At 37.5% G+C, this 27,864-nt stretch overlaps 1 protein-coding gene across 1 annotated transcript in view; it reads right to left on the bottom strand.

Moving 5' to 3' along the window:
* The window catches only part of LOC132841760 (RAS guanyl-releasing protein 2-like), a 39,150-nt gene extending 16,198 nt beyond the window's left edge, over positions 1 to 22,952 (bottom strand). The window contains exons 1-9 of the mRNA XM_060864261.1: positions 22,718 to 22,952; positions 8,275 to 8,438; positions 8,015 to 8,117; positions 5,936 to 5,992; positions 4,895 to 5,026; positions 4,338 to 4,488; positions 3,971 to 4,144; positions 1,983 to 2,099; positions 983 to 1,264 (exon numbers count right to left, since the gene is read on the bottom strand). Coding sequence (XP_060720244.1) covers positions 983 to 1,264; positions 1,983 to 2,099; positions 3,971 to 4,144; positions 4,338 to 4,488; positions 4,895 to 5,026; positions 5,936 to 5,992; positions 8,015 to 8,117; positions 8,275 to 8,341 — 1,083 coding nt within the window. The 5' untranslated portion in view covers positions 8,342 to 8,438; positions 22,718 to 22,952. The remainder of the gene's footprint in view (positions 1 to 982; positions 1,265 to 1,982; positions 2,100 to 3,970; positions 4,145 to 4,337; positions 4,489 to 4,894; positions 5,027 to 5,935; positions 5,993 to 8,014; positions 8,118 to 8,274; positions 8,439 to 22,717) is intronic.
* Between the last annotated feature and the right edge of the window lie 4,912 nt (positions 22,953 to 27,864).

The following is a 27,864-nucleotide window of genomic DNA, read 5'->3' on the forward strand; positions in this document are numbered from 1 at the left end:
TAAATAAATAAATCAAATAAAATAAAATAAAATAAAAAATGCACCTCTTCTACCCAATCAGAGTCGAGAATTTACCAGCAATGTAATAAAAATCAGTCACTGTCAACTGCACTACATTAACAATCTAAGGAGATAAATGTGCCTATGTAGCCATGTTAGCTTTATTAGACATATAGCTCCAACATGCTAACATATCTTGGGTGATTTTGGGTGTCCAACATTAATTTTATTTGGCCAAACTATTCTGTGCATTAAAACAGCATAAAAATCTTCACTGTAGTCACTGTCAATCTGTCACTATACAACCAATATCTCAATAAAAGACATAATTTTTCCCAATACCGATATTATATGCTCACGGCCTGGGTTCGAGGGCACTAACCCATCCACTGAAAAGTTAACTCTCAATTCCAGTCCTGTGCCCAGATAAAAACGTGAGGATTGCATCCAGGAAGGGAATTCGGTGTAAAACCTGTACCAAATCTAATATGATGAAAAAAAATGTGTTCCCAGTCTAGATTCATTTCTCAGAATTCCCAGATGGCTCACAGAACTTTGCAATTCCAACAGATGAAAAGGGCAAAATGTGTCTCCAAAACACACACACACACACACACACACACACACAAACATTTCCCTTTGCTAAATAAATGTTATTACCTCCTGCTCAGGAATTTAAAAGGCTTGCAGACAAAACATTTATTCTCACGTAAACAAGTACACACATAGACGTACACAGAGTATTACTAAATATGTCGCAACTGTCTGCAGCGTAATCCCACACTAACACACAAACTGAAACATACACGCCAAGCAAAATTGCAACACGCTGCTCATACCTTTCTGTATTGCAGCAAATATGTTTCAAAGTGTCGAATCATGGAATGTTAACATTGTTGAGAACATTACTTACCAGTTTTGGAAAGACACACAAATAAAACCACACACACACACACACACACACACACACACACAGTCTCACCGTGAGAAGGTTAAGCAGGTCGGTGTTGGCGTCTATGTTGGGTGGCATTGTCTGGACCAGTGCCAGCTCATGCAGTATGTAGTAGAGCTGTTGGGTTTTGGTCAGATTAACACGTGTTTTCTCATCATCAGTCCAATCTGGCAGAGCCACATGTACAGCGATCAGATCCTTCAGATGAACGCCCAGGATTGGGAAGCGGAAACCTGAACAATCCGAAAAGCGCCGCCGGTACTGACTGTAGTTCCCACATGATGTCACCAGATCCAGCAGAGTGTTAAAGATCTGCAGCAGCAGAGAGGGAAGTAAATAATATGGCATATTTAAAACCTGTGATGAATTGAAGGACAGAATCGAAGGAAAAAGGAAAGCAAGTAAGAGGGAATGCAGAAAGGAGATATGTCAATGTCAAGACTTCAAGAAGGAAGGAAAATGTGAAAGAAAATGATCAGAATGGGAAATGGAAAGAAAGACAAGAAAGGTTTTTAGGAAGATAATGGAAAGAATAAGGTGATAATGGAAGAAAGGCAAAAAGAAATAAAAAAAATATGGAAGGAAGGAAGGAAAGAGGGAAGGAAGGAAGGATGGATGGATGGATGGATGGATGGATGGATGGAGTGACAGCTGTAAATGGATACTTCTATCTGGACAGTAAGAGTAGATTAACTAAAGACAGTTAAGTACAGTTATTATGAGTATGATAATGCCATCCCTTGAGGACTATTGGCTAGGCTTCCTTCTTCTCACCAACGTAGGCCGAGTTTCCCGGCCAAAGAACCAACCACAGCTACTAAGGTTACAGAGTGCAGGAGACACACTCCTAGTGCTGGTTCCAAACCCTGATAATTTGGCAAAGGTTGCATTAGGAAGGTTGTCCAGCATAAACTCATTGCCAAACTGAAAATCTGGATCAATGAACCTCTGTGGTGACCCATAACTCGAGTAACTGGAAGAAAAAAGACGATTATGGTATCGATGTGCATGGTGATGATGTGAGTAGCACCTTGTTGGTATCATTACTGATGTGGTTTTGTGTGTCTTTAAGCCTGGAGATGGAGCTGTTACTGAGGCCTCCAACCACCGCCATGAGGGTGTTGAAGTTCTGCAGCTGCAACAGTTTCTACGTGGAAAGAAAGAGATCAGTAAATAAAATACAGTTAGGACAACCTTTTTTCTGAGAAGGGCTGTTGTGTATGGAGGTGCATGGCAGAGATAATCGGGAGAAAACCGTTGATTTTTAACCAAGATTCTGATGGGGTACGAAGGAATAGATGAGATTACAATTTAGTGTAAATGTCAAGGGAGGAAAATGGAGTCGATCAAATGAAAGAGTTTAGCTAAAGAAATAACAGAGAAGAAGCAGGAAGAAATAGACCAAATAGTAAAAAATTGATTAAAGGAAACATTTAAGCTGAGAGAGAGAGAGAGAGAGAGAGAGAGAGAGAGAGAGAGAGACTATGTGGGTGTTGAGGTATTAAGATGGCAGGCAGAACGACAGGAGGAGGGAGACACTTATGAAGAGGAAGGGAGAACTGGAAAAACAGATAAAGTTAGACTCATGGTCTTGATCTCTCACTCACTCTCTCTCTCTCTCTCTCTCTCTCTCTCTCTCACACACACACACACACATACACACACAAAAACAAGTAATATGCACTACTACTATGGCAGCATTGTTTCATTGTTCCACAGGCTGGATGGGATGTGTACACCACAGTAAGTCTTTGTGAATGAGGCTCTATGGGAGACATCCTCTGCCCTTCAAGCCATACACAGATACACACACTGCAAAAAAAATCAATCCCATTCCATCTGCTTCAACACACACATGTTAAGCCTCTTCATTATTAGCCAAATATCATCATCAGTAAATCCACTTTTTTGTACAGAGCACTCATCAGAAAGTAAAGTGGTTAATTACATCAGACAGGTTTATGCTCGAGCCTCCTAATGTTAATGAATGCTACTGACTCATAAAAACCCTCCATGTTATCAAAGAGGGAGATCTAGAGAAGGGATACTGTGAGGAACGATGAGGGATCAGGAAGAAAATTAGCGGGGGTAAGAGCATCCTAGAGAGCAACTACTCCAGGATATCGCACAGCACGGGAAAAGAAAAAAAAACAACAGCATCTGTGCAACTAACCAAAGTAGAATGTTAAACGTTTAATTTTTGTAAATCAGCATCCAGGCTTGTACACCACACACACAGCACACAAAAAGTGCCAAAGTTATTTGACCTTCATCCTGTTCTGTCCTGTTTGGGCGCAGGTGCTACACACGCACCCCGCTGTGAGACGTGAACTTCTCAACAAGACTCTGGCTGCGACGTGACAGAGTGAGTAACGTTAATAAATGATGACTTTGTAAAGATAGAGAGGCTGCGTGTACAAATGCAGGCTCATCTAAAATTATCCCTTAGACGACAGCAAGTGAGATACTGTATACACAAATAGGACAGAAATGTACATACGTCTTATTACTATTATCATGCCCTGAAGTGCGTTGAAGCTAATGAGAAGCTTCATTAAAGCTTATAAATAAATAAATCCCTCAGCTTCTTGAGGTACCAAGAAATAAGGACGTGATTGATACAAAGCTCTGACATTGGAGACTTATTCCCTAAATTTTTTTAATCTATTTATGTGGAGTGTCCACCTTAAATTATTATTTATTTATTTTTTTTAATTGGAAATGAAAATCTATCATCATCTTCTTATCAAAAAGAATCAAAACTTCAGATGATAAGATCAGAGTTCCGATTTTTTCTGCTAATTATGATACAAACTCTCTTTTAATAACCTTGTCCTGACATCTTTGTAGAATCAAATTTGAAATAAAATTCACTGTATACTGATAGTGATTATGTGATTTTAGAGGATTTCACAGATCAATTTGAATTGAAGTTCAATGATTCTTCTCTTATGCCATAAGAATTTCAATATAACACTTAGACAATCTCTCAATAACCAGCTCATAAAAGGGACTGACCTGTGCAACTTGTACAAAGTATGTTATGACAGCAGCGCGTTGCTGGGCTATGGGCTTGCTGAGCACCATAAGCTGGATCCACTGGGAGACACTGTTGAAAAGCATGATGAAGCGCTCCAGGATGGGGTTATCCACCGTGCAGCCGTGTCTTACGAAGCTGTGATAGTCCTGGAACTGAGCACATGACAGTATTATGGTATGTACTGATACAAATATTACATAAAACCCAAATACTTATAAGAGCAGCAATACAATAAATTCTAAATAAAACTCCCCACAGAAAGCTTTACTGTAGCAGTTACAAGTTCAGTTACCTTTTCAGCTGGAAACAAATGGAAGACAATGTAAAGAAAATGTGTGAACACACCAGAATCTTGCAAAAGGACTTATATTCCAGGTAGGTAAAATGTTCTGCCAGTTCAGAGGCATCCAAGTGTTCGAACAGGAGGGACATTTTCCTCTTTTTTGACATGGATGGCACACGCTGGGTCACCTGGCGCTTCCACTTATATGAGGGGCTGAGAGGGAAAAAAGCATGTTGAGAAATATATTACATTTATTACATTCTTTATCTGATACATGGTACAGATTTCAATCCATCCATCTGTTTATCTTCTGTACCTACACATGGTAACAGGGAACCTGGATGCTCTCACAGGAGAACTGGGGCAAAAGGAGAGGGATGCCTTGAAAAAGGTGCAAATCCGTCACAGGGAAAAATCTCATGCACACACAGACACACACCCCAAGAGTGTACGTAGTATTTGGAGATGCCAATCAGCCTACAACAGCTACTTGTGGAGGAAACCGGCATAAACCCCTCGAAACACAGGGAGAACAAGCCACTGTGTCCCCTATACATGCAATATAGTGTGTGTGTGTGTGTGTGTGTGTGTGTGTGTGTGTGTGTGTGTGTGTACTTACACACTCTCAACATCGATGAGCTGACTCTCCTGCTCATTGCCCTCCGTGTTGAGCTGATCCCTCAGATCTCGAATCTGTTCAGCCAAAGCCGGATTAAGATTAAACTCGACAGGAAACTCTGAGATCCAGAACCTACAGGGACCAAACAAGAGACACAGACAACAATCAAACTTATATATTTATATATATATATATATATATATATATATATATATATATATATATATATATATATATATATATATATATATAAGTTTGATTATTATCATTATATTATCATTATATCAGATTATTATCTATATATATATATATATATGAGCTCAATGTTGCATGTTATTGTATTTATAGGTCTGAGACAGATGGCTAGCTGGATGGCAGGCTTCATACTTAGACAGGTGAATGGAATATATGGATGGGAAGATATATAAAGCAAGCGAGATATCTGAAAGACGAAGGTCAAAGAAAGTATGGGACAGGTAGGAAGTGAGATTTTATCAAATTGAAGAAAAATGACTAAACCCATTCTTGAGGGTGAAGACAGATGGACGATAATGGGTTCAGACAGAGAATAGAGCAGGTGAAGAAGCAACGATGGAGTTTTAGAGACAGAAATCAAGAAAAAGAGATCCAGTGACTTTTATAAGTATTCATCACTTATGCTGTGTAACTCCTGAATTAGTTCTGGTAGAACTATTTGCCATCACAAATCACATAATTAGCCGTCAATCCGACTGAGAATGTGTGGCAAGACTTACCAAGTGGTCTCCATCCAAGTTAAAAAGAGTATGAGCCAAGAAGAATAAGCAAAAATATCAGATATCTGCACAGTAGTGCAGGGAACTGTTCGTTCTACCAATGCAGCTGAACGCTTTTGCAACCAAGAAACGTTTGTAATTTAATTAACCTTTGCATCAGTAGTGTCAGGGCTGTTGTATAAATCAGATGTTACTGCCTAATACGCTATAAAATGTAGACAACTTCGAGAGGGTGAATACTTGTGAAGGCACTAAGACAAAAACGGTGAATAAATAACGCACTTACTTGACTAGGTGGCAGATTCGGCTCCTGAGTTCGGCAGTGCAGCTTTCCTCCTGAGACCTGATATTTAATTAAGTCTTATTAACATTACTTTAATCACAGGGAATTAATTACTGTTCATTTGATATCAGATCACTGTGATCAGTCTTTTAAAATGGTAAAGCTGACAAAAGCTTAGATGAAGTGCTTAATATGGGTACAGCAGTATAAAAAAATGACTGTCTAGCCCGATACAATTGATTTTCAGAACATCAGCAGTGGCAACAATTGAACAAATTATGACAAAGTTATGCATTATTTTCTTTTTCTTTTTCTAAAATGCTTCACTTTTTGTTTTGTGGATATTGATATCTTTACATCCTCATAGCTAAATCATTCATTCATTCATTCATTCATTCATTCATCTTCTACCGCTTATCCGAACTACCTCGGGTCACGGGGAGCCTGTGCCTATCTCAGGCGTCATCGGGCATCAAGGCAGGATACACCCTGGACGGAGTGCCAACCCATCGCAGGGCTAGCTAAATCAGACTCATCTGTATTTTTTCCTGTGTCTTCTGTATGAATAAACAACCCAATCGATTAAAAAAGTATTTAATGTTGTCAGTCCTTATTTTCTATCCCTTATTTCTCAGAAGGGAAAAACCTCCTTGAAATCACAAAAAGTAAACTTTGTACTGTCAACAACCTGAATGAGTCACAAGTGTCCATCTACCTTGCAGAACATGTCCATAGGTAGATATACTATGCTGAATCACATCAGCAATAACATCAGCAGTAGCAACAATCGAGCATTTCCCTGCTTTTTTTTCTCATAACTGAAAAAGGCATTGCCCATCTTCTGTAGTCTATGAATAAATAAACCAATCAAATAAAAGGTTATGTGTTGTCAGTCCTTATTTTCTATCCATCATTTCACAGGAAAAAAATATAGAATAAGTCTTTATTTGCATTTACGGAATTTGGCAGACGCCCTTTTCCAGGGCGCTGGGATTCAAACTCACAAACTTCCAATCAGTAGTCAAACAACTTCACGACTAGGCTACCACAAACCTCCCAAAACATGTCAGTGTGTCAATATTCATCATACATGGCCCAATATGATGATCTTGGCATCTAATCCAGGGCATAGTTAGAAGTAGTGTATTACTATATTTAACATTAATCTACACATATCATAGACACACTTGGTGGAGATTACGCTCAAATATGGACTCTTCATTCATTCATTCATTCATTTTCTATCGCTTATCCGAACTACCTCGGGTCACGGGGAGCCTGTGCCTATCTCAGGCATCATCAGGCATCAAGGCAGGATACACCCTGGACGGAGTGCCAACCCATCGCAGGGCACACACACACTCTCATTCACTCACACACACTCACACACTACGGACAATTTTCCAGAGATGCCAATCAACCTACCATGCATGTCTTTGGACCGGGGGAGGAAACCGGAGTACCCGGAGGAAACCCCCGAGGCACGCTGAGAACATGTAAACTCCACACACAAGGCGGAGGCGGGAATCGAACCCCCAACCCTGGAGGTGTGAGGCGAACATGCTAACCACTAAGCCACCGTGCCCCCAATATGGACTCTTATTAATTCTTAATAATAAATATTCTGTTGTTACCTGGCTTCCTTTAAGTGGGATTTTAACCTTCATATATTCAATATTAGATGTTTTACAAAGATGACACGTCTAAAATATATGAATTCTGGTAATAAATAAATAAATACACCTGCTCTGTTTTCTCTGGTCACACAAACTGACAAAACTAGCATGTAATATGCAATAAGGACCTTGCTGTTGTGGGTTTTTTTTGTCTTGCTGTTTAATTGTTTGATTTGCCATTGCATGTTTTACTTCTTAATGTTATCCACTTACATGTACATCTGATGGTAGGAACTAAAGATGTTCATTTTGTTCTTTATTTAAAAGTAACCTAATAATGATATAGTACTGGTAGTCACGAAACAAAGCTTGATTTCTTGTGCACAGCTCAGCCATTACACGGCACCTCATTAGACATGTTTGGTCTAGATTTTAAATTATAAATAGGTATTTTAGTGAGTCATACTTGAGCAGGAGTTTCTTAGCCAGCTCTATGGATGGCAGGTACCAGGGGTGCATCATCAAAAACATCCGCACCAATGACAAGTCCTTCAATTTCCCCGTGTCATCTGGAGAAAAGCAAATAAAAGCAAACAGTGGGGTATTTTTAATTCACTCAAAAAAAAATGAACAAAAAAAAAGGAAATAAGTACATTATTTAATGGCAGAATGGTAGAATTTAATTACTGCAGACAGACAGACAGACATATGATTCTACAGACTGACCAAAAGCATTGATGCATGCTTCCACCAGCTCATCCACAGTAGCTGACTCGGCTGATAGCGACTCCATCTCTCTTCCAGTAACGCTTTCTCTTTATCACCCTCTCCCTCACTTCCTCAGCACAGCTCTTTCTTCCTCTTTGGCCACTGCTCTCTCTTTTGCTCCCCTAAAAATGGAGTGAGAAAGCAAAATTAATGACTTCAGAAATTGCAATTCAGATAGAAATTCTGTGAATCCAACTGTATTTAATTACAATTTGTTAAGTAGACTACATTAAGAATCCTTCTAACTAATACTAGTGACTTCTATTATAAATGTCAAATAAAAAAAATACGTCATCATATTAACACATACAAAAAAAAATTGCACTGCACTGCAATGTTATTATGATGTATAGCATAGAAATCATAATCTATGATTCAATTCCTTTTGCAGTCTTTGGTCACTCCCACTGAGATTATTATTAAGGAAGCAAATTACTCTCTCACTCACTCACTCACTCATCTTCTACCGCTTATCCGAACTCTTGCTTATCTCGGGTCACGGGGAGCCTGTGCCTATCTCAGGCGTCATCGGGCATCAAGGCAGGATACACCCTGGACGGAGTGCCAACCCATCGCAGGGCACACACACACTCTCATTCACTCACACAATCACACACTACAGACAATTTTCCAGAGATGCCAATCAACCTAATATGCATGTCTTTGGACTGGGGGAGGAAACCGGAGTACCCAGAGGAAACCCCCGAGGCACGAGGAGAACATGCAAACTCCACACACACAAGGCAGAGGCAGGAATTGAACCCCCAACCCCCGGAAGCAAATTATTGTAACAAATTCTAAACCTAAATCACAAAATCTTAACCTTAGCAACAATTTAGCAAACATTTTTAAAGCTGCATTTTTTTAACAAGTAATAAAAAACCCAGAAATCTCATGAGTACCTAACAAGTCCAAAAATATCACAATTTTCCCATATTACACAAACATTCCCAGATTACACGCAAGCACAAAACGTTCTCTTATTGATTTAAATTTCAAGCCAGGAAACCATGGTAACAGTCCCTTTGCACACACACAGATAACCACAAAGATTCAGGTAGCATGAGAGACGCTCGCTCTAATAATGATACTGATTGCATCAAATGCATTTACAGAAATTCTGAATTTTTCTTTCCCCCCCCCCCAAAAAAAACTGAACCAGCTAAAAAGCAAAATTCGGATTTTAATAAGCAAAAACTTTGACTGCCTTTGACTGGATCGTTACAGTGCCGAATAATTTGTTTCAGCTGGAAACAATACTATTATCCCTAACTGATGCCTTGTATAGCTTCACATTGGCCTGCATTAAGGAGCAGAAAGGAGATTACTGGAATGAATCCAACACATTACTAAAACCTGGTGTGACAAATTAATTTGCAGAAGAAATGTGGTTGGGGGAAACAAATCTTGAACGATCATGATCGTTAAAAGTTTTATGTAGTCACATCGTTAAAAATATATGCTAGAGCTCATAGCTATGAGAGTGATTGTAATAGTGAGCTATAGTGAAAGTATGAGCATTACCTTGTACACAATGGAACAAGAATACACAGAATTAGGAATAAAAACAGCTGTGGAGCCATTATTACCCATCACAATTGTAAATCCATATTCAATAAATGGATTGTTTTAACATATTTTCATGGTTGATTTCTGTTCAACTTAATATCTCAAAATATTTTGTAATTAATTAAATACAACAAAAGAGAGCTGGCAATCAAGTAACCCCACATGTTCCTTAGTTAATCTCTGTAATAGCGAATCAATGAATAATTAAATAAATACATATATACAGTTTTCCTAAGGGTGTCGAGGAAAGTTACTAATAAATACACAAAGTGTGAAAATGACAGCATGTCAATGAAAAAAATATTTTGTGGGATTAAAAAATCAAGCGTGATCGATGGGGATCGTAGGATAAAGGAAGGCTACTGACACCATACAGTGCATCAAGTATGCTACTGTAAGTAATTTTACACATGTAAGATTTACATATATGGTAAATTACAGCATTTAAATAGAACACAATACAAATACATTACTGTAAAAGAAAATAATTATAAAATCGAGTAAAACAAAAGCGCCGTTAACATCAGAAACACAATAAAGCATAATTTAATTGAAGCAAACGCATGAATCTCTGCTATATCAGATCAGACGATTCAAACGTTTCTAAATACGAGATGACTGAATATCATGCAGCAGTTATATTCAGGTTTCTAAAGTCTAAATCTTTTTTCTTCTCATTGAAACCATTTTCTTTTTTGTCCACACTTGCAGGAATTTACCAATCATTGACGGTTAATTGCTTGCAAAATACAACATAAACATCGAGAGATTAAAGATCCGCACTTCAGGGATAAGTCTGATTTAAAGTCAGCCTTGCCTCTTTTGTCCTCCGCTTCATAATCTCTCTGTAAAAATTGTAAAAGGGTTGTATGATTCACTTAAATGAGTAAAGCACCAGCTGACTAGTGATATGTATTTCATACAGACTATAAAGCAGGAGGTAATGCGAGGTAATGCTCTACACATAATCTGTCTCGAATCAATACGAATTAGTTCTGTAATTCTATTTCAAGCAGTTTAAATGAAACAGTGAGTGCTTTAATTCATTTAAAGGGAAAATAAAACGAAATAACGTGTTTAATGTGTTTATGCTAAATTATTTGGGATGTGTTTAGTCATTCTGGTGAAAACTTTTTGCTAATTACCCACAACCTTTATGTTTGATATTATGTTATTGAGAAATCCAATAGAGCAAACCTTTGGACTCAACGTTCCAGAAAGCAGAGCAGATCTACCACCGAGTTGTAGCTGAGACTAGCTAGTTAGTGACAAGCACAATTAGCAAAAATGTTATAGATAACAGAGTACAGATAATATTATTAATGGCATTACTACAAATTATGCTATTTTACAAGCCTTTAGCTTCTACAAGTGGAAAAATTATACCATGAATGGCTTGTTTGAATGTGGGTTTTGTTAGCAACAAGCTAGTCAGATAACAAATTTGTGATTGTTAGTTTCTGATGTTTATACGTTCTCAAAATGTATAGTCAGTGTTACAGATTTAACCAACGAATATGTCTATGTGATACTGCTTTTACTGTCAACAATGTGAGTCTTTATGTTGACAAGATATCAGAGTGGGGTTTACTTTAAGGGCAAAAACACTTCTAGTTTCAGGAAGCTGTACAGAAGCCAGAACTTTCAGGAACCAATGTGGTTTATTGGTTTAAACTGAGAAAGCTGAGCAAAGCTTAATATTTCTGCTGTATGTGTCTCACAAAAAACACACATCATGGAGAAATTTAACATACCAATATCTCTAACATGCAACGAAGGAAGAAAACTCAAGTTGTACTAAATTTAAACACACTTTTTTGGCTCCCCCACACACTGCACCAGTCTTTTTATGGCTCCTCTTTGTGTGCTGATGGAGAGGCACTGCAGTAATGGTGTGTGCACGTGCGTTTGTATGTGTGTGTGTGTGTGTGTGTGAGATTGTGGTGTGTGTGAGATTGTGAGTGTATAACAAAACCCCCGTCTCTGTGCTGCAGGGAGGTGGGCGGACACACTCGATTATAGCCCTCAGAAAAAGGCAGAGGGTTAACAGACAGAATGGAGAGAGAGATGGAGACACACGAGATAGAATATGTATTAGTTTAAGCTCTGATGGTTTTGCTCCGATCACCCCGTTAACTAGAACAAACGCTTTCCTCCTGGCTTGTGCGGTTATTAAATGCTGATTGCTCCTCCATCGCTAATTAAGCCGTGTGGTCATGCTTATAATACTGCGCTCATCAGCTGTGTGCTCTTTCTTTATGCTCTGCGATTTTCATTTACAATTTGTAGAATTGCACAAAACTTCATTTACAACCTTAATTTCTTTAATTTTACAATTAACCAGACTGCATGGCTCCCCTGAGTTTGTGTTTGCTCATACTGTATATATTCACTTTAGATTATATATATATATATATATATATATATATATATATATATATATATATATATATATATATATATATATATTTGAAGGAGACCATGATGTATCCTGCGGTGATAAACAAAACTGAAAATACCAATGTTAGCAAGAATCTTTGTAGGCTGTGACGGTTAGAATTTGCACTCTACCAGTCATTATGCACAGTTTAAAAACTCCACATGAGTGTTACTGAAACTGCATGCAATATAGTGTACGCTATACATTTGTTGCAGGGTGCATTAAAATGAAAAGAAATGCAATTTCATTAGCATGTGATGTATATGGGTTGCTTACTTGACTTTGCACATTCATTCATTCATTCATTCATTCATTCATTTTCGGTAATCCATTTCAGTTACAGTTGTGACAAGGAATTACTTATTTGTTTATATTTTTGCTTAGAAACTTATAGTAGGGAGGTAAAAGAAAAAAAAATACAGCAGACGTGGATGGGATTTGTCTAACCTGAACAAAAGTGGTACCATGACGTTCTAGTGCAGAACAAAACACTTCAAGTTATAGAACTAAATTTATAGACGTTAACTAAAAAGTAAATGCTATCACCATTCAGTTATGAGACTTATTTTGGCATTTTTTTCTGGACATTGTGAGGCAAGAATTTCATGTAACTTGACATTTACAATTTTTCGTTCAATACCCATTATATAAACAGATTGGGAAACATGTGAGAGTGTACATACGTAACACTTGGAAAGGTTCAAGGGTTTGCCCTCCTGTAGGGAAAAATCAATCCATATATAAATGGCAGTCTGGCTGCTATTGAGTCTCATGGTGCAATTGACAAGTGTTTAGGTCATACATAGACACAAGAGCATGATCTTGTCTTTCGCAAACCTGCTCTGCTTTTCTTGGTCACAGAATGAATGTGTGTTGCAACCTCGTGCAAGCCAAGCCACTTCACTCATTTCTACTTTCATTTCAGATCAGCCTTCTCCTGCCTCCGACATTAGTAAATTCTCTCTCTGATAGATGAGTGGACTTCCTTATTCCTACACTATCACAGGTATTTGTGTGTCATGCCTGAATGCATGCATGAGTATAAAAGATGAATGAATATGATCTTTAGGCTGCACGGATGCAAAGCCACTGTTGCTTAGTGACACAGACTTAGTGCTATCGATCCCGCCAGGGTCCTGTTAAAGCGAATGTGTATATACAAGTGTGTATGCGCACCGAACGGACATCAAGGCTAATGATTATTCCATTCCACCGCTCATACTAATGTTATCAGACTGGAATGCCTGACGAGTTGATTGAATCCCTATTCTGCAGTTATAGTGCATGCAAATGCCATCAGTCCACTAACAGCCCACATCATGCAGACAACCCAGAGGCTTGACTAAATAGCTCTGTCGCATACCTCATTAGAAAACACACAAACACACACAGGCACACTTTTCATCTGAGTCGTAAAGTGCGTTTCATTTCATCTTGAATTTTGCAAATGAAATGAATCCGGGAGATGATCTTGTGCTGACCGAGACTCTGATATAAGATGCATTTGCCTTATGGGGGGTGCAGCAAAAACAAACACTAATTATAGAGAGAATCAATGATGGCTCTTGGAGGACATTGTACACATTGACACTGGGAGAGCACAAATATCCGCTTAGTTAATGACCGGCACTGACCCACTCCAGCGCGTACATACACAGAAATACGTGTCTATTCAATCAATCTTGATTTTACAAAGCTATAATGATTGAAATGTGCCGGCCAGAGAGTACTCCATGGTGATGGCTAAGAAGCTGTACCATTACCTTGGTCATTGCTTTCCCTTATCCAAAGAATTACCCTTTCTTTTACCCATGGACGGCTTTTTAAGGGGCAATGGGGGAATTCTAATCATTGATTGTATTCCTCAAGTATTTGTTGTGGAATATACTCCTGGAATTTGGGGTAGCTGGGTGACCACTGTGCAATCCACTCTCTGGATAAGTGCAAGGATCATATCAACAAAATTTTTAATTGTTTACACTGTTGGCCAAAGGTGTGTCTTGTCTTCAATCCGGTTTGTGGTTTTCATGAACAGGCTACCAAGATATGGCCAAGGTTGGACAGGTACTTAGGACAGGGCACCAGTCAGCACCTCCAAAGCAATGATGGTACACTCCAAATCAAGAGGAGCCAGTTGTGGTGGCTTGAGAACTTTACCAGAATGCCCCACACATTCCAAATTGTACTCCCCAGTCAACACTTACAGTCCGTGGTGAGGAGGCATGAGGTCTGTTTCTGTTTACTAGCTGCATCCAAATTCCTGTCCTGATCTAAGGTCATGAACTATGGATAGTGGCTGAAAGAATAAAGGTCACACGTAGGGTTAGAAATGAGAGGAATGAGGATCTGCTACAGGGTTGCTTCTAGTATGAAAAGCACAGCAGCCTTGTTAATGCAAGAGCATCCAGTTGGGATTGGGCACTTTACAAGGGTGTTCCAGCCATACACCATAAAGAAAAGAGTCGGTTGCTTCCTTTGGTTGATTAAAGAGACCTTGCCCCAGCTTATTTCTGTTTATTGCTTAATCTATGTCCTTATGGTTGCCATAATGTCACAAGCTGTGGGAAGTGACAAAAAGATTTATATTGCAAGAAGTGAGGGTCTACCGCAAGTTGCCATGTTTACTCACTGATATAGGTTGAGAAGCTTAAGAAAAAAGGAGAATAACTTGAAGTAAATCTGTTGTTCCTCCAAATCAAGAAGATCTAGCTGAAGTAGTTTGAGGTGTCCCCTGTTCAGAGTTTGCTAAAACTAGATCAGGCCTGGCCCACTGGACCCAAGGGCAGATCTAGGACCTGCTGGAGAACTTACATCTCAGCGTTTACATGGAAACATCCAGGGATGAACTGAAATCTGTAGAAGGGATGAAAACATCTCAGCCTGTTTCCATAACTCCCAATAAGTTAAGCAGAAGGTGAATGAAGGAACAAACGACTTTAGTTAAAATATATACAAATATGCTGTTCTTATAATTTTAGAACGGCTGTTAGGATAATGACGTTAAAATCTATGTTTACTACTCAACAGTTTATTTATGGCTAGTTCATTTTAAAATGCTCTACTGGAAAGAAATCTTATTTGTAATCTTCAAGTTCACTCCCACAGTGGCAGAAATGAAGTGGATAGAAGACAGATGTATCAGAGACTATAAATAAGCTGTAAGTCATTTATATTCAGAGTAATGTGTGAAATTGTGTTTCTTTCATTTTGAATCAAAAGTAATTGTACTAGCTGACTAGTTTTTTTTTTTTTATACTAAAAAGCGTCATAAAAATGTCATAAAAACTATTTTGAATCTTGTAAAGTCTTCTTATAGACTTTAATACTAGGCTTGCAGGAGGAAACCTTTCATTCTGGCTCCTGATTGATTGACATTTGGTTGCTCAGTGGGTCGGCTATCTATTTGGAATTAAGTTTATTGGTTTAAATTTGCACACTGAGAAATATTTTAAGAACACAATGGACTGAATATGTTCAGCCTCCAGTATGTGTGCGTGCATGCTCGTGTGTGCATGTACATGCTTGTGTGTGTGTGTGTGTGTGCAGATTACTGCAACAGCATGTATTAAAAAACCTCTCTATGTGTGAGCTTCCTGTTTAAGACTGATCTGGAACTCTGAGTATTTCTGCTATTGATGGGAGCTATTTTAGTCTTACTGAATGTGTGTGTGTGTACACACACATGGGGGCTTCCTACACCTCTCTGCAATATCTCATGAACACAGAGGAGCTGGCTTCCCCAGATTACACCCATTTCCTAAAAAAGTAGGTTGACTCAGCATTCAGCTACATACAGATGTGTTAGTGCATGCATATAAAAGCTGTGCATTCTTTCCACTGGATGATTTCACAGCAGCAATCAACAAGAGAAACGTATGATTAGTTGAATTTTCCTGAAAATGCAGATAGAAACATGTAATTTGTGACGTGTGAGGTTTGTCGCTTATCTATTCTTTGGTACTTCCTGTTCTGTGTCCTGCTACTTGCAGATTTGAGGGCATAACAAAAACCGGATGTTGTGTGTGTACAGTATGTATGAAAAAGTGAGAGTGGAAACGAGTAGGAGACTAAGACATACAAAAGGGTGTAGAATGTGAAACTTTGCTTTGTTCCTCCAGCATAGATATGATTTGTTTTCCCAAAGCATAGTCAAAAGAAGGCTACAGGGAACAAGAAATTATTTTTAGCTCTTTCACACAGGAAATATTCTCCTTCTAGAGGACTAGAGGGAAACAAAGAAGAGAGACATACAGTAAAGAGACACAAAGAATGCTGGAGGAAGGCCAATCTGCACAAAGCAAAAACATTAGCAAGGAAGAGGAAGATAGAGACAGAGAGAGAGAGAGAGAGAGAGAGAGAGAGAGAGAGAGAGAGAATATGACAGATTGCACAACAGGCTGACAGAGTTGCCTCTTTGTGTGTTATGTTAGAATATTTGCACTTCCTGTGTATTGGCCAATCATTCAACCAGAAGTGCAAATGTCATTATTTTTGTTCCCTGTAGATCAGATACTGGGATATTACTAGTCAGGTTGGATATATAAATATATATCTTATCACAGAGATACAAATTTTAGTCAAAGATTTATTTTGTGTTTTTGAAGGAGTCTCCAGTGTCAGAGGTGTTCCTTAAAGTTTCCTACCATTAAAGTATGGTGTGCTTTGTTGTTTTCTCAGTCAAGCTGAAGTGTTCAACAAAAGAATCATACAGAATTTAAAACTTTTAAAACTATATTTCCACATCTAAAACAACCACGCCAGCCAGCTATAACACAGCAGGGCATCATCCCAAAACGCATTCAGCACACTCAGCAGTGGAACCGACCTTTCCTGTTTACTAGCCTCTTCAACACAGGTCACAGGTTGAGTCCGGTTTCCTGTGTTTGGAATGTGATGGTGCCAAAGATAAAGCCATGTCTGCATTCAGAGGATCAGGAAGGATGGAGTACTAAACATAGCCTGGGACAAGATTTGCATGTTCATCTTGATTTCCGTGCATGTGTACCTTGTCGTAACGTATTAAAGCAGAATCTCACTCGGAATGTTCTCGGCTTTGTTGGCTTAAGTAGATGATATAGACACATGGAATGGGAGGCATTTTTGCAGTTTGCTTTGATTAAACAGAATCCTGCTGCGCATGCACAAGTTAGCCGATAGTGGAATTCTTCACGAGACGATTCAGTCGGTCTCTGAGGCATACCTTTTATCTCTAATCGCTTCCTTGAGTCATCAGCATCCTTTTCACAAGATGACAGACAAGCAATAGCTCATCAACACCAGCCTTCAGAAGACATCAGTTTAGCAGACTGTCATCACCAACATGTGAACAATGACCTTACATGCCTTGAGTGCCGCTGTGCTTTCATTTCCCCAATGGAATCTCATCTTTTTTAATGAGAAGTGCTCATGCTCAGCTCTGTTCACCTTTACCTAGTGTCTCATTAGCTCTGAGGCCGTGAATGATTTCACCCTGCTGATCAGGGAGACCCTGACCTCTCACAGCTGTGTCATTGCTTCTGCTATCTACAGCGAATTTAGCTGGGTGAGGGATGTGGGAAGCTATTTTGAGATCATTTTTTTTTTAAATAGCAGGCTTATGACCTATATAGCCGTATCATGAATAGAATTTTTATTCATTGCGGTATCATTTTTTATCGACTGTTTATTTTTGAGGACACCATGGCTTAGGAGAGAGACCAATGTCATAATAATCCAAATAAAACAATAAAGCATCTGAGAAAATGCTGACATGAATAGATCACATACTAGCACAACAAATAATAAAATAAAGCAAATGATAAAATACACAAAAAAAAGAAGATAATTATGGCACATCGATAAAAGTCATTCATGTTCAAAATAAAATACAATGAAATGTTGGAACTAAAATATAGATTAAAAGTTGATATTCATGTGAAATATAAAATAAAATACAAATATTAAGAAAAGCATGTTACATACAAGTTTTGGCACCCCATCAACAACTCTTTTTGACTCAAAGGAGGAAAGAATGACTAAAAAAAAAGTTCAACAAAAGATCTATTGTAATTTGCTTATTAGAACCTTTTTGAACAAAAGTTTGAACCTCTTTCCTGTACAAAATGAAAGAGCAACACAGCTCTCTTTTGTCATTTTGCTAACACATTGACATCAGCTGTGTTTGTAAACCTTCAACCTAACTGCCCAGTCCCCCAGTTTGACTGTATTCATTTCAAAACACACACAATGGTAGCTGAAAGTTTTTTGAAAGAGAAGGCTTCGCTCTGTATTAATCTATTAGCAGGCTACTTGTACAGGTCAGCAGAGTGAGTTGGAGCTCTGTGTATATTTTTGTTCCGTATGACTTACGATAATCTGCCTCAGAAAGTTGAAGAGGAAATGTGTCTCTGTTATAATGCCTCTGCCTCTCTTTTAAATCATATGTGTTTTTAGCTGTACTACTTTCAGGTACGGTGATATAGGCTGATTCTGATCTGGTGTATGATGTATGATGCCTTTTGAAAGTTCCAACCAAATTTCAACGTCAATAACTAGAATTAGAGGATTGCAACGACTTAGAGGCTACTCCACAAATTATTTACAAATACAATGTATGGTGTAATCCACTATGACGTGTCTTGTATTGGAGCACCATGAACTACCAACACAGTTTCAATGTGCCTGGTCATAGACTCTCTTTAATATAGATAGGCACACCATTAATCCATATAATTCCCTATAGTCCCTATATAGTATCCTTCATTTGGAATTTGGTGTCATTTAGTGCACTATCCAACCTTCACTCCAAAATATCCAATTGGTGCTTAACTGGGTTGTGATCTGGTAAACGTGTAGATGCCCTAATATATCATATATATATATATATATATATACACATAATTTTCTTCCTCATCAACACCATTGACTGAGCCCTTATGATATGTGGACAGGGGTGAAGTTATACTTGTAGCACTACTACGGAGAGAAATATTTTACCGGAGTAGATCGGTGATCAGTGATATGGTGATTTGCAATAGTTCCTTTATCTACAAGCAGAACCAAAGAAAGCCAATAAATGGTCTCACAGAGTATAACAGGAGCCGCAAGTTATAACCTTTGTTTTCTCTCTAAGAAACTAAAAAACCGGCTGCAAGAACATTCATTGTCCTACATCTCATGTCTTTCGAAAGACTCACTAAATCACATGTTCCACAACCACAGTCAATCTGTGTGATGAAGCTTGAAGTAATTACTTTCCTTTGTTAGCAGACTACTCTGTCTGTCTGTCTTTGAGTGTGACTCCCTATATTACAGGTTTCTGTGATTGATTTTTTCCCCCTCTCTTTCTGCCTTATACTTCATCCTAGACCAGTTTGCTGAGCAGGGTTGAGATGTCAAAATTAATAGAGAAGTGCTGAAGAATACTTTTTATATTGCTTGGACTGGAGTATAAGTAAAGCCAAGAAACATGAAAATTGTTTATACCCTAACATGCCATTCATTGCATCCATAAACAAACAATGGACAACAGGAATTTACTGGTCGAAAGATGTGGAATGGAAAGGTCCAGTGTCATAACCACACTGGAATCAATACAGTCTAACAAATAAAACTAAATGATCTATAGCAGAACTTATGGGTTATAACTGTTCAATATAGGAAAAACACTCTATGCATTGCTTGCAAATTATAACACACTGCGTCTCGTCTTAAGTGTGACTACAGTATATAAAGATGAAGTCATCCTGTGCGCAATAAAAGTTACAGATTATCTTCATTTAAATCCACCTTCTCCTTAAAGGCCCCAGAGTTTGTTACATGCCTAAATCATGAAAACCAATACGTTATTAAAACAAAGACAGGACAAAGTTCTGAAAAAGTATCATCAATTATAAGTTTGTTCTAAAAAAAAATCAAAGTTTGTTGTGCTCAAGTCAACATTAAATTCATTATTATATGTCACTACTGGGACAGAACAACATTAGTGCTAGAACAGGTCATACTGAACAGCTCAGTGACTTAGTCCTAGGATGGTCAGTTTGTCAAATTTCCGCATATCGAGAGTTGCCCTGGTTATCATTAAGTGCTATTTGTCTGAAGTGGAAGCTACATTCAACAACTCAACCACAAACCACTAGACCGTACAAGTTCACATAACGTCAAGTGCTTTTCACGTATAAAGCTCACAGACGATAACAATCGCTTGTGCGTTGTTCCAGCACTCACTACTCTCAACTTAACTCGCAGCTGCCTATGGACGCAAAATCAGCACAAGAACTTGATGACATGGGTTTCTATAGCCAAGACTATGTTCACTACAGTGTTGACTGGAGTAGTGTAAAGCATGTCGGATTCTGGATAGTGAAAACATGGTCTCTACAGTAAATCACACTTCACTCTCTGGCACTCGTACAATTCTGGAATATGGTAGATCCCAAATTAACATTTGTAAAGTTAGATGAATGAGGTAGAATGGATTATTCTGGTTTTTATGGTTTTGGCAACAGTTTGACAGTTCTGTGGAAGGCCATTCCAGGCCTGAGAGTTTCATAAAGACAAAGTTTATCAAAGATGGTGTGGAAGAATTTGAGTGGTCTGCAAAAAAACCTGACCTCAACCCCAATGAACAACTTTGGGTGTTGAACTGTAATGCCAAATAAGTGCCAGGTCTTCTCACATGATTCACTTTTGTGGTCATTTACTTTTGTCCATATTGCAGATGACATACTATATAAATTCCAATTAATAGTCCAATATTTTTCAGGTTGTAGCAATACAAAAAAGGAAGAAAAGTTCCAGGAAAGTAAAGACTTATACAAGGCACTACATCTAACTATCTAAAGCATAATCTAACATTATTGGTGCTAAAGTGACATTTTTGAAACAGAGAGACATCTATACAAGTGCAATTTTAAACAGCTGCTGAAACATTTTAATGTTACCCAGATTTAATGTCCCTTTTAGTTATGCCTTTTTAGTGAACAAATAAGAAACCCAACAGTCTCAACACTGCGATTTGGCTTAATAGCAGTTTATCCATTTTAAGCCACAGAAAATAAGCAGTCTCATAAATCGATATAAAAATTCTCATTCTGAGGTCAAGAGTCAAACTCCATTTCCTCTTCCTCTGGATGCCAGGCTTTAAAAGAGTTAAATCTCAGTTGTAGAAACCTAGGTTTCTCATGGCTTAGGTTTAAAAAAAGGAGGATGTGTGTAATTGTGAGGGTGTGTTACTTTGGAAGGAAAAAATAAGAACAGTCAGGCTTATACAAGGCCCCATCTGTTAACCTCATGACCTGATATGGAGGACGTTCAGTAACACTAAACGAAGGGTCAATATGGAAAAATTGACAGGAATCCAAAAGTTAGCATCCCCCACATTTTACACATCACGACAGCTGCAGCACATACCTATACACATGTATGCAGCTCAATTGGGCTTTATCAGATTTGACTCAAAGTTATAAAGCATAACTGATCACCCACATTTGCACAGATGTATGCATACACACACATACACACCTAAACGCACACACACATACACAACCCCACCTTTCCAGCCCTAATATTTGAAGAAGCATGACAAGGAAAGCATATCTCTCTCTGTGGAGGAAACGAGAGACTCCAGATGCTCTATAACAAGATCAGGACACTCGATGGCAAACAGAACAAGTATCTCTTGACCCTTTCATCCCAGCACTGAAACTCTACACTGCAGTTCTTCTCAGTCCAGATGCATCTGTCCTTCTTCCTCCAAAGAGGACATGAATGGAAGAACACAAACAGCTGGTCTGTTATCCAAGTGGCAGAATATGTGATTTGTCTCAGACTGAATTGCTCCAGGGTATACCTTGATGACTGCAGGAGACACAGATGGTCCACAGTTCAGCATCATGTTTGTGGGTATTTTTTTTTTAGTTTCACACAAGCTGTGCCAACTGGGCAGCCAGTGGTTTTGGCTGCAAAATTGATTAAAAAAAATAAAAATAAAATAAAAAATGCTATTTAAAAAAAATTCCTCACCTACCAAGTTTCAACATGAAGTCAATGTTTATACAAGTCTGGGTATGACTAATAAATGCTCTCACTGTTTCCTGCACTGTTAGTCCACAAACTAAGATCTAAAATGAATTCAGAGAGTTCAGACAACAGACCTCATTTAGTGTTAATTCGTCACTGGAGATTGTGAATGTGCACAAATGCTGCATTGTGATGCAAATAAACATCCTGCAGCAGGAGCAGCATCTTTAAAGTTGCATCGCCAAAAGCATTATCATCTACAGTGCAAGCAACATATGCATGCTGAATGGAATTCCATGTATTTTTTTTTAACGCTTTTAATGTATTTTTTGGAATCAATTAAGCGACGAATGCATGCATGCGAGCGCGCGTGCACCCGGCGTTCGCTCTTACCTCCAAAGTTTGGGGAAGCTTGTTACAGCAAGAGGCTCGTGCACTGAGAAACTCCTGAAGAGCAGCAATGTGCAAAAAAAAAAAAACCTTTATAAACCGTGCAAGACAACTCCAGCCTTGTTCATCGCTCCTGTTTGGAGTAAAAACGGTTCCTGAGAGCGGTTCCAGGGTTGGAGTGATGTGGTATGATATGAGCGCCTCCCTCACTCCACACTGCTCGAGCCTGTTGCTGCTGCGGGTTTTTGAAGCTGCGCCTGCGTTTGTCCTCCGCAGTGCTGCTGCACTTCTACACTCCGCCTGAAGGGGTCGCCAAAAACGAAACAAAAACACTGCCAGTGTTGTCGCTTACAAAAGCAAGCAAACAAATAAAAACACGATCATGCAAAAGATAACCAATGCACTTCAAAATGATGGGGATATATAAACATATTTTGTATAACAGCAGCCAAGACAATTACACAGTTCCTGATGTAGTTTAAACGTATAAATAAATAAATAAATAAATAAATAAATCACAGGTTTATATTATTGTATTATTATATATTATAATTATAATTATAATGTTAACTTATTTACAAAATAATACTAATAATACTACTACTAATAATAATAATAATAATAACAATAATAATAATAATGCTTTTGCAACAGTTATTAAGTTGCTTTTGCAACAGTTATTAAGTTTTCCAACAAGGTAAAGGAATAAATGCATTTAAAAAAGTTGTTTTATATATACAGTTGAACAGTACATGCAAATAAGTGTATATGCACACACACACGCATATATACATATGCATATATACATATGCATGTATAAAGCATCTACAATGGCATAAGCACCGGTAACTCTGGTAGGTGGAAATTCCTCTATTAAAAGAAAACTGGATTTTATTCTGGATAAATGCAAAGTTGTGTTCATACACTGTAACAAAGAACTGGCCTACCATGGAAGAGTTTAGAAAAGTGTGCAACAACCCACACTGGATCAGTGTATATGGCATGTGAATAGAGCCATAATAATACCAAGCATTTGCCTTAGCAGTTGGAAGCTTCTGTGTGTTCTGGTTTAGCTTGACAAGCAGGAAAATGAAATTGAATTTAGATTGAAACTGTTCTGATGGTTTGCTTTCCTGGATATAGCAATTTTGTGAAGTGTTGTCAAAAATAAACATGTTAAACAAAATAAATAGTGTATGTTTAAATTCACCATAAGCACCATAAGTCTTTTTATATATATATATATATATATATATATATATATATATATATATATATATATATATATATATATATATATATATATATATATACATGTATGTATATATATATATATATATATATATATATATATATATATATATATATATATATATATATATATATAGAGAGAGAGAGAGAGAGAGAGAGAGAGAGAGAGAGAGAGAAAGTATGTGTGTGTGTGTGTGTGTGTGTGTGTGTGTGTGTGTGTGTATATACTGTTGATATGTTTCAAGAAAAACAATCAGCTTTGCTTTATGCGGGATGTGTAATATCGTGTTATGTTTAGGTGAGGATTCATTTTTAATGACAGCAATTCAGTCAATAATTCCAACTGTAATTCTAATTATATTTTGTAAGTAAATGTACCTGTTCTTATATGATAATACAAATGTTACAATAATTGTTTTCTGGGTGAAACAGTTTAAGCAAGACAAAATCAACAGCAAACCAAAATGTTTTGTCATGATCCTCTTTAGACATCATTTGAGTGAGCTCAGCTGGCTGTTTTGTAGAATGAGCAGGAGTTAGATGCAGATGTCACTGCAATCTTGCAACACTGCAGTGTGCTGCTTTCCCAGGCATGTACAGCTATGTTACTCATACCCAGAGAAAGCATGTGGGAATGTTTAAGATTAGCTCTGAAAGCCATTAGTAAAGAAGAAATTTTCACATGAACATTCTCTTGTTTTTTTTCCTATATTTACAAATGTTCTAACCAAATATTATAGCATCTGAGTTTGTCTGAAACCTCAGTACCACCATCTTTTAAAATTATTATCCCTTTAGCAAAACAACACCTGGGATTTTAGCTGGTAACCAGCATCAGCCGGGTCAATCTCTATATGATCTGATGATTGTAGAAATTTACACACTCAATAGATTTTATGTATTTTTATTTATATAACTATTTTTACCACAGACATTATCAACTTACTGAGATAACAAGCAGAAGAAACTGCTTTTTACCTGACTATTTAATGAACAATGTTAACTCTAGATGGAAAAACAGCTAATCCTTGTTTGGCTTGGTGGCAAAGTAGACAACCATTTTCACCAATCTAACACCAACTAGATACATCTGGGACTGTAGGGTTAGGTTAAAGGCAAGACAATCATCTTATTTTGGCCTATAAATGTATAAAAATATACATGTATAAAAATAAAAATAAAAATCTTACATTTCTTTGTTTTGAAGTTTTATGTTAAATCTATAAACGAGGACGAAGAGGTAAAACATATTTGGCATTCAATTGTTTATAGACAAAATAAAACAAATTAGCATAATTGTTAGCTTACGTTAATGTAGTTGCATTGATCCTATTTAACCACTAGATGTTGCCAGAAATCTGGGCTTAAAAATGTAATTCATTAACCTCTGTATGATGGGCATTAAATAAAGCTTATTAATGAACACAAACAAATTTATTAAATATATAAATATGCTATTTTATAATTAACATCGTTTAGCATTAGCACATGACAGTCCGGAATCCTGACATTTCTTATTGTATAATATACATTAATTATTCTTGAGAATGAAAGATTGTAGTTTTAGCCCTGTTTTTTATATCTGGTATTTATACACTTCATGTAGGTTCATTTATGCTGTTACGTTTATACATTTTTCTTTTAACAGAGTATCCCAGAATGACCATGAGAAAACTTCAAATTGTAGATTTATTACTAAACCAACACAGAAATCTATATTCCACAAGAGAGCGAGTCAAACCCATTAAATTGTCATGACTTCCATCAATCTGCTAGGCAGGCCTGTGGTCTGTTGGTTGTTGATTTTTGGGTGTTCTTTTGATTTTGTAAAAGACTTATATGACTTTAGTCTGTCAATTACTTTGACTGATGCATAAAAAAACATTACATTAACATACAGATGTACAAGATGTAAACCCATACTTAATGTATTTTGTTTCAGGGCGCACAAGAAGTTCCTGCTTCCTCATCCCTGCCCATTCAGCTGGTTCATGTTACAAGATATTGTTAATAAAAGAACATTTTGCTAATTTGGAGGTCCTAAAGCATGCAATCTAATTGCATATACACACGGCAAATGCAAATGCACAGACCTGCCACAGGTTCAGGGGACTTTAAGTTTCATTATTCATAATTAATTATTCATCAGCCAAATCACTCCTACATCAGATGTCATCCTTGTAATTGGCTATAAGGGTGCTGAAAATTTCTTTAATTTCACTTCTTCACTGATTTGTTTATCCTAATGATGATGCAAGTATGACGGAACAATGAAAGAAACACTTCTCTCACTCACTCACTCACTCACTCACTCATTTTCTACCGCTTATCCGAACTACCTCGGGTCACGGGGAGCCTGTGCCTATCTCAGGCGTCATTGGGCATCAAGGCAGGATACACCCTGGACGGAGTGCCAACCCATCACAGGGCACACACACACTCTCATTCACTCACTCAATCACACACTACGGACAATTTTCCAGAGATTCCAGTCAACCTACCATGCATGTCTTTGGACCAGGGGAGGAAACCGGAGTACCCGGAGGAAACCCCCGAGGCACGGGGAGAACATGCAAACTCCACACACACAAGGCGGAAGCGGGAATCAAACCCCCAACCCTGGAGGTGTGAGGCGAACGTGTTAACCACTAAGCCACCGTGCCCCCCGAAAGAAACACTTATTTTATTTTAATTTCACTAGGTTTGATAACTGACAGCCTAAATAGTCAGAAAGGCAAATAAACCAACAGTAGTTACAAACATAGAATTTAAAAAATGTAGTTTTCCTTAAAACTGTGATTTATAATGTCTGATAGGTGTGTCACCCAAATGATATAAATTATATTCTTCATGGAGATTTAATATTCATGAATGTTTAATATTACAATAAAGAGTAATTAAACGCAAAAGACCGCAAGTCACTACACACAGGTTATAAATGATCTATACACCACAGCATATATACCAGCCATCAAGGAAATTATTACACATGTAAATGTTAATGTTTGTGCTTGTACAAAAAAAAAATGCTTTGCACCCATTGTTTCTTATTTAAATAAAACACAATATTTAGGCTTAATTTGTAATGATTGATTGATTGAGAAAGGCATGTAATTTACAGGATAAACTGCAAAATTAAAAGGCACAAATACTGATTTAAAACTAGATTTTATGTTCAATTTCAGCATCATCAGAAACAAAAATACTGCTTATACTAAACTTTATTATTCTGACATTATTAAATACATCTGGGAAGTATCCTGTGTTTGCAGTAGATTGTGTAAAAATGTAAAGACTGTAGACGTTGTTCATGTACGTTAACAATGCTCTGCTATGCAAACGTTACATGGACTCTTTCTTGCATTGTATCTTTACAAAAATGTAAACTTCCACTTAGGAAGCACCTGTGTGTTATTTTTAATCAGGAAGAACTGTAATAATAGGAAGCATTGAGTGAAGAGTAAACAAGACCTGTCCAGCTATGGCATCAATTACACACCATGAGTATCGTGGTTGTAAATAAGACGCACGAATCATAGAACTGAATACAAATTTAAAGAAAAAATAAATAAATAAAAGAACAGAACACAGAATACTAGAATTTAAGAAGTTGATGTGACTCACACACTAAGACTCTGCCTTATAGTGTTTGAACCTGTCTTGAGCAAGTGAGATGTATTACAGATACAGTCGTATGCAAAAGTTTAGGAACCCCTGACAATTTCCATGATTTTCATTTATAAATATTTGGGTGTTTGGATCAGCAATTTCATTTGGATCTATCAAATAACTGAAGGACACAGTAATATTTCAGTAGTGATATAAGGTTTATTGGATTAACAGAAAAATGTGCAATATGCATCAAAATGAAATTAGACAGGTGCATAAATTTTGCCACC

The sequence above is a fragment of the Tachysurus vachellii genome, chromosome 2, assembly GCF_030014155.1.
Source record: "Tachysurus vachellii isolate PV-2020 chromosome 2, HZAU_Pvac_v1, whole genome shotgun sequence".
Classification (NCBI taxonomy): domain Eukaryota; kingdom Metazoa; phylum Chordata; class Actinopteri; order Siluriformes; family Bagridae; genus Tachysurus; species Tachysurus vachellii.